Here is an 8,623-nt window from a genome sequence, read left to right as displayed (position 1 = left end):
GGAGAAAAAAACCCTAGATAAAAACATTGTAGAGAATATATTTTTCACAATAATATAAAATATTATAAATAGTTGTTCTAAATAGGTAATTCGTAAGCTTGACTATGAAAGGGTTTATAGAGTGTATGTGCGTTGAACGAGGCAACAAGATCGGAGGATCTCTTCCCTTGAATGAGGAAAAGAATGTAAAAAATGTAAATTCTTTCAAAGACAAAATGATCGTTAGCCCCTTAAAAATATTGGTGTAGTCTCAAGTTGCCCTCTAAAGTATTACTTTACTTATTCACACTTTAAACTATGTATAGGTGCTGAATGTGCTCACCATTCGAGCGAACACTAAAATATTTAAACAGATCAATGATGTGACATTTATTTTTGTATTTCTTCATAAGTTTTTATTAGTTTGTCCACTTTTCTCTCCATCTAAAAAACATTTTTTTAACTGCTTTATAAAAAACTCTTTTTATAAAATAAAAATATTTTTTTAAAATTGCAAAAATACAAGAAATGCAAAAAAAACACTATCATGTCATTAATATGTTAAATACTTAAGTTTAGACTCACAAAATGATCACATTAGTCATAGATACATAGTTTAAGAAGGGAAAAATACTATTGATATTTTGGGGCTCACTTGAGATTTTAACAATACTTTAGGTGTAAATTGTCATTTTATCTTTCTTTCAATTTTCTAAATTTGATACTTCATTCCTAACAACTAACAATTTTTCATAAAAGTGAACTCTCTATCTCTGATCCCCCCCCCCCCCCCCCCCCCCACACCACCCCCCATATAACCCAAAACCGATGGGAGCCATATTAAAACTCCAAACTATTTTGGGTCACCCGTGTGGGTTCATATTGTAGCAGATATTAAAGATAGGGTTTTCTTCATAAATTAAAAGTTTTATCTCAGTTCATTTTTATACGTACCCACCTCCAAAATAATTCTTAAATTCAAAAACAATTATATTGAATGTTAACTGAACTGTAGAGTCTTGAATATATATATATATTATATATAATATAATTATATATAATATATATATATATATATTATATATATATACTATATATAATATATATATTTATTATATATAGATTTGATGACTAAATATAGCCAACGAAAAACTTTGGATCGGTTAAAAAATAAAAAGAAAGAAATAGTAGTTAAAGATAATCCCCCACGTATACTTTATGTGACACCCCGATTAATCAAATAGTAGGTATCATTTTTCTCAATCGTTAACAGTACAAGTGCCTCATTGGGTTCATTTCATAATTCCCATTGTCTATTGTCTTCGTATCTTATATTATGTGTAGCGATCGGCTAAACTATATACAGATAATAATATAAAAAAAGAAAAACCAATTCAGTTTATACTAATTCAGCAATTAAAAGAAATAATCACGGGTCTCACGTCTTCTGCATCACCATCAGTTTTAAGTATGTTGCATATATGGATTCATTTTTTGGAGAATTTAACCCTTTTTTTAACAAATATCTATAGCTAACAGACGACATTAAAGCGCTGAAACAATGCCCTAAAGCATCATAGGGTGGTCCATTGGTTTCAACTAAAACAACAGCATAAAGCGTTAACAGAAGTTACAGCAAACGGTTAACAAATCTATAGTTCATCACCCAAACAGATTACTCGCAAGTCTGCGGGAAATTCAAAGCCTTACTCAAGCATTTCTCAAAATAGTCTCATTCATTCATCACGGGTTTGTTCTCACTTGCTTTTGGCTTCTGCTCCTTTGGCCTTTGTTCTTCAGATTTCCTGCTTGCGGCAGAAAGTATCAAGTCAAATAATAGAAAATTACCTAGTCACATAAACAATAATGTACTCGCTCAATATCATTGCTTACAAATCCAGATACCAGTTTAATAACATAGTTTCGTATCCAGATATCAAGGTTTGATACCCACGGTCCTAAGGATCATGGGGGCAGTTCCCTCGCAAACCATGAAAAAAAATCCTATTTTAAGTTGAGGGAAAGCAACATATTGAATAGCAATTCAGTTTGACATTCATTAACAATATTTCTGGACATAGCTGGACATTTAACGACAATCCACACATGACATAGAAGCAAACTTCTGAAGATTCACACAGCTACTTGGTACCCTTTTAAGCCTCTAAATTTAAGTTGAAGATGCTGCCCTATCATAAAACTTTGAAAGGTAATGTTTGCAGAAAATCAAGAAATCCACAACAAAAAAATGAGAGAAAAAAATACAGCAACCTAGACCACTAATCGAATTGCAAAACAACAATCAACCCGCATCATCCACCTATAATCAGATGTGCAACCACTTGCCTCCCATACATATGACAGGAAACATGCAAGGACTCCTGTAACTCCCATTGCTAACATCAGGGGTACTGCTCTATGCAAACTACAGACCTAATAGAGCTGATGCAAGAATATCAGATGGACTCATTTCACCTGAAAAAGAAAATGCATCATTACCTCCATGCACCTTTACGGAAGAGCCAGACTCGGATACACTATTTAGAGGGAAGATCATAATTTAAAACGTATAAGAATGACTCAGTTATTCAAGCAGTCGACTCTTTTTTCCCTCTTTTCATGCTTGTTGGGTGCGGGTCAGTAGGATGTCTTTAGATGTTGACACTGCAGAGGGGTAACTGACCCATATTTGTGTTTATTGGCCTACTTCCTACTGGAACAATACCGCACAGAGAATCAAAAGGACCAAGGAAATCTGGCTGAATTTCTATAACAGATTATATAACAGTGTAATGTATTGAAATACTTCAGCCCATCCAAAAAAAAAACCTTAAATTTATGTCTAAGCAGCCTGCACGTTTGTCATTGTGTGTTTAAGCATGTTTTTTTTTCACCTTTTCTGGGAGGGGGTTTGGGTGTTGCAGGTGGGGAGCTTCCCCTTTTCTGAGAGGGGGTTTGGGTCTTGCAGGTGGGGAGCTGCCCCATATATGTGTTCATATACTTCATATTGGAACAATAATTAAACAGTACAGTACAGATGATCAAATGAATTAAGGAAATCAGACAAAATGAATATAATAGTGCAACGTATTAAAATACTTCAGCACATCCAAAAATCACAAATGTATTAGTGTAAGGGCCACTACCAGCATTGCCATGCTTATACCTAGAGGATTCACTTGCCACAAAATAGAATCATTGGCCATCCAAATAGGGTCCAACATACTTTATTGAGCCTATTTTTCTATTTTTAGTAGAAATCAGACTTTGCTCCGGTTGAAAGAATTGATAATCTCATTATTTTCTGGAATTTATCCAGGTCAAAACTCTAGTTGTGATATGGCTATACAGGAAAGGTATTGAACTTAACCAAACTCCACATTTAGTATTCTAAATCTAAGGCTAGAAATCTGAATGGTAAGGTTTTCTTTTATTACGAACGAAAACATTACTCCCTAGGGCATCTCCATACACTTGGATGATTAACCTCGAGATAGATGATTGATCGAGTAACAGGCAAGTGTTTGACCTCTTCACCATAATTTTGCAGCTTTTCTACTAAGAAATTTGTTTTAGAAATCTTCAAGAAATGTTTTCCTTCCAATATATGATTTATTTCTCTTGATGTACAAATGTTTGCTTATAAATAATTTTGCAAGCATGTTTAACCTTCATAACTTTCATGCAAGTAACCCCTCAATTCCTAGATGTGCTAGTGTTCATGGGAAAATGTTAAAAGAAACTTGCAAAATCAAGCTACTGCATATCAGAGAAACACATCCTAGATAGTAGGAAAACATTTATTTAAGATTTCATAAATATAACACTTGATGGAAATAGTTTACAAGGAGAAAAGTACTTACAAAATTATGGTAAAGTGATCAAAACAGTAGTTTCACTGGATTGATTCCTGATCTTCAAGGACATGATTTGATTGAGATTCTAATTATCGAAGTTCATAGAAATGCCTTAGGAATAATATTGATGCCCAAAGCAATAGAAAAACCCTAGGGTTTGAATTCCAAGACTTTGTTTATATAATACTAAAGTCTGGGCAGGTTCCAGACCTATTTTCCAAAAAAAATTTATGGATAATTTTCAGAAAATTGGAAGAAAAAAAGTGAGGGTAATTTCCTCAATTGGATCAAAATATAATTCCCACTAAAAATATGGGAGACAGACAAAATACAGCAAGATGGACCTACATGGGTGATTCATGTTCGGGTTTTATGAGAAACGAATTCTATAGATTATAGGCATTATAATGTGGATAGTGGCTGTTACAACTTAAGACATGTTACTAATTAACATTAAGAAGGCACTAATACTAGTTTTCACAACTCAATTTGAGTTAGGGATGCATCTACATGATTTACAAACTGACTTAGGACATACACGAGCAACCGCACCCATGCCCACAGTCATGTTGTATCAAATAATGTCACTTTTAGTAGTTCCCATATTCATATATCCCTCATATTTGTATCCCATATTTGCATATCCCTCATATTTGTATCCCATCTTCGTAACAATGTTAAAAAAGTGGAAACGCAAGGCAAACCATTGCCCTCTTTTATGAAGGTAAGCTTCAAGACACGAGGCATAAGCCTCATAAATAAACAATATTATATTTAAATTTATAAATATTATAAGTATATAAAATACAGTTGTAAAACAATTTCGAACAGATATGTTCAGGCTTGGAAAGCAAATAAGAATGAAATATGCAAGTATAAATGCATACCTCTAAAGCACGGATTCGCCCCCGGAGGCCACGAATCCGTGTCCGACTCAAATCAGACACGAATTCATCATGACACGTGCACGACACGTGTCGGACACGGTCAATCCGTGTCCGACACTGGTCAACGGTCAAATTAGGCTCGGACACGGTCAAAGGAGCTCGGACACGGCTCGGATTCACCGAAGGCCGATTCATTCGGGTTGCGGGTTGTGTTTGGTTGTTAAAATCCAACCCGAACCGTTCGATTAAAAAACCCATCCTTATTTCTCAAATCTCCCGTTCGATTCAATCCTCAGCTTTCTCAAACGAAAGAAAAAAAGAAAAAACTCTAATCCTCTCTCTCAATCTCTCAGCTCACTCCCGTTCAATTCGATCACCTCCGTTGTTCCGACCCGATCCCGCCGACTGCTCCGCTGTTCCGACCCGATCCCGCTGACCGACTCCTCCTTCCTCCGACTCCTCGAGTCCACTCTCCATTCCTCCTCCCCGTCCAGCACAATTACCACCACTTTCATCATCAAAACCTCCGGTTTTTGAATTCGAGCAGCAGCCTAGCGTCATTATTATCATAAATCTGATGGATCATAAATCTGATGGAGAAAGTTACAAATAATATATTTTAGATTGTTATTTTGTGATAGATTTATATTTTAGATTGTTAGTTGAATTTTATAAATTTTTCTATATATAATAATAATTTAAAAAATTTCCTTGCCGTATCCCCGTATCCTATTTTTTTGGATTTTATCGTATCCCGTATCCGTGTCCGTGTCGTATCCCTGTCACGTATCCGTATCCGTGCATAATAGATGCATACTATGATAAACTAACTACATGGACTTATTTACGATCGCATAGCCTGGTGTTAAGAGTTTTTATTACGAAAATTGAGTTATTACTGCATTGATTGAGTGCAAATAAAAACGAACATAACTCAAAAAAAAGTAGATCTAATGCTAGATACAAATATAAAGCATCGTCATTTATCAATATACAAGAGGAAACAAGATCAACTGAAAATTCAGGGTTGTTGGAAAACATGACAACATAATTAACATGTAAAGGAATTTATTTTTTTATTTTTTATTTTTTTTGAAAAATACATTATGAAATTATATATAGTCAAGTTGCCTATGTTGTGAGGATGGAGTTCTATTTAGCTTTCTGGTTGCTGATATATAGGTACAAATGGATTGTAAAGTAATTTATATTTTTGAAAATGTAGTAAGAGTGCACTCTAGTTGCATACATTTTCTTCAAATGAAGTTTTATTTAGTATAGGATCTATAGATCATAGTTCTATAGACTATTTTGATTATTGAATTTTCAAATTGATTTACTATTAGAATGCACCTTTACAGGTGCCACATTCTTCAAGATTTCACAAACTTACTAAAAGTCAGTACATCGTTTGTGTTTTAAATATGTTATTGCAGCATTACTGCAGATCCAAACTTATATATATGAATAAAATGATTAGAAGTGTATTTCGTTATTTTTTTAATTCAAAATAAGTTTTTGAGTGATCATGTTTGCAGCAAAGAATAAACAGGCACAATTATATAGTGCTCCATGCTTATCTTTACTTGTTATAAAGTAGGATATGGAAAAAAGAAATTTTATGCATTAGTTAGATCCTAGTTGCGAGTCGGGAATGTAATAGTTTTTTACTAAATGGAGATTAGATGGTCTCTCAAAATAGCAAAAAAATTACAGATAGACAATTAATTCAAATATAATGAAAGACCTTACCTAGGATAATATTCATGGAGGTTATTAAAGAATTTACAGAAAAAAAGATGTTCAATAAGGTTAAATAAGATTCAAATTTTTCGACATGTATATTATGCACGTGGTGACTAGTAGAGATTACAAAAATCAATAGTTTTTAATGAGTCGTATAAAAGCAGTGTGTTTATCTTAAGTTAAGATTAATATATTGTGATTATGTAATAATATAATACAATACAGATGCAGATAAGGTGGAACTCAAACAACAATATGCACTTTTAGAAAAGCATGCCTCATACATGAAGCAATTGTCATACTAATACTTAAAGATTAACATCACGACAGTGATGTACGCCAACCAGTACTGCATATCGATTCACTTAATAAGCCTTGCATATATATTACACAGACTTCGATTCCTAGAATTCCAAGTTACATAACAAGCTGACTCACATTCCATTTCATGCTCAAGAAAATCGAAGCTATCCCATCCCGTCTCTCTTCCAAAAACATGTTAGACCTCTGGGCACTCCACGAAAATATTGGAATAAAAATCCATATGGCTGAAATGTAATCTCCCACAACATATTTATACCTCGACCACAGTAAATCTACTCATTATTTCAAATCATTCACACTACATAACAATTCAATTCAATATTCAGAAACTTATTTTCTCATCCAAAATCATATAAACAAATCCATCTACCACGTTCTGATGAAATCTTAAGCAATTTCTTTCAAACTAAGATACGCAGTACGAACAATTTTTCAAAATAGCCCCATTTCATATTTTTTTTTAAATCGACCCATTTTTTTTATTTACCAAAACAGACCCGTTTTTTGCCACGTCAGCCTAATCACCCTCCTAAACAGTCGGGGTTGTCAACCCCGAATATTTAGGAGGGTGTTAAACCCCAATTAGAAGCCTTAAACCCTAAAATTTTATATCCTAAATAGTCAGGGTTGGTAACCTCGACTGTTTAGGAGGGTGATTAGGCTGACGTGTGGCAAAAAACGGGTCGGTTTTGGTAAATAAAAAAATGGGTCGATTTTAAAAATAAAAAAATGAAATGGGGCTGTTTTGAAAAATTGTTCTATGCAGTACTGGTTGGCATTCGGACTCCATTAACTAAATTCTATACCCCTTTATTGCAATATTATAAAACTAAATACAAACTAAGATAATATCCATCAGATTAACTCTTAAACACCCCCAAAAAACATAACTTTTTCCCCTTATTCACTGCTGATAATCGAAACGTAATCACAATAAGAATCTGTAGATCGCCCTTCAATCAAGAAATCACGCATAAAACTAAAAAAAATAAAAATAAAAATAAAAAAATTTAAAAGGAAAAAAAAAAGACTGATGCAACCCTAATAAGATGGTCTGAGAGAAAAGGGAGAGGGTTTCACCTCTTGTCGGAGGGCCCGCCCTTCTGGCTGAGGAACGAGCGGAAGAGGGGGGAATTCACGTCGTAAATCATGGCGGCGCGTTCTAGGGTTTTAAGAGCTTTAGATTACGGCGATCTCTTGGAAAATCCTCTCCTCGTCGAAATGGAGGCGGAGATAATATATGTAGCGATTTCGGCCTTGTCCGTGCACCCGGTACCCGCTAAGCCCATCCAATTTTATATCTAAAACTTGTCTTAACACCTGAGGAAGCCCATTGATTTTGCGAGAATGGGCAGATACTGGTGCCCATTTAATATCAATCAACTGTTTAGGGCCAAAATATTAGGCCTACCTCGGTTCTGGACTGGACAACAAGAAAGCCCAATTTAATATCATAAGACGGATAAAAATATGTTAAGGCCCTAAACAATGTGTCACCCAGCCCAATTCTAGGCTTGTCACTAGGCCCCAAATATGAAAATGTAATGTGCCCAGGCCCTCTACCTCATCAGTAAACAAAACCCCCACTTACCCCTCGGATTTGCCCCCGCTTTTCCGTATGCAGCGCATCTCAATCGCATTTAATGTGATGGAGCTCTCAACAGGGATGGATTTAGGAGGGAATTTATGGTCCTTCCCTCCATTATTGCTCCCCATTTTGATATCTTATTAAAGAAGGGATCTTCACGTGTTCAAGCACTTAATAGGTCATATAATTCTCTCATTTACTCTCCTTCATAAGGGGCTGTTTGTTTGCCCAAAAAAAGAGGG

General features: G+C 34.7%; 1 protein-coding gene across 1 annotated transcript; it reads right to left on the bottom strand.

Moving 5' to 3' along the window:
- LOC109837894 (wound-induced basic protein) lies at positions 1,525–8,045 on the bottom strand. The gene is made up of 2 exons (XM_020406274.1): positions 7,874–8,045; positions 1,525–1,784 (listed from the first exon to the last, which is right to left on the bottom strand). Exons 1-2 carry the CDS (start codon positions 7,942–7,944, stop codon positions 1,712–1,714), a joined length of 144 nt encoding a protein of 47 aa, XP_020261863.1. The 5' UTR covers positions 7,945–8,045; the 3' UTR covers positions 1,525–1,711.

The sequence above is a fragment of the Asparagus officinalis genome, chromosome 4 (genome assembly GCF_001876935.1).
Source record: "Asparagus officinalis chromosome 4, Aspof.V1, whole genome shotgun sequence".
Lineage (NCBI taxonomy): Eukaryota > Viridiplantae > Streptophyta > Magnoliopsida > Asparagales > Asparagaceae > Asparagus > Asparagus officinalis.
Note: the sequence above shows the minus strand (reverse complement) of the source record. Positions and strands in the feature narration are given on the sequence as shown.

Bases quoted from the DNA above. Each gene is read 5' to 3' on its own strand.
- LOC109837894 (XM_020406274.1), bottom strand. From the start codon at position 7,944: ATGATTTACGACGTGAATTCCCCCCTCTTCCGCTCGTTCCTCAGCCAG. The intron at 1,785-7,873 runs GTGAAACCCTCT...TGCCGCAAGCAG, and splicing joins GGCGGGCCCTCCGACAAGAG to GAAATCTGAAGAACAAAGGC.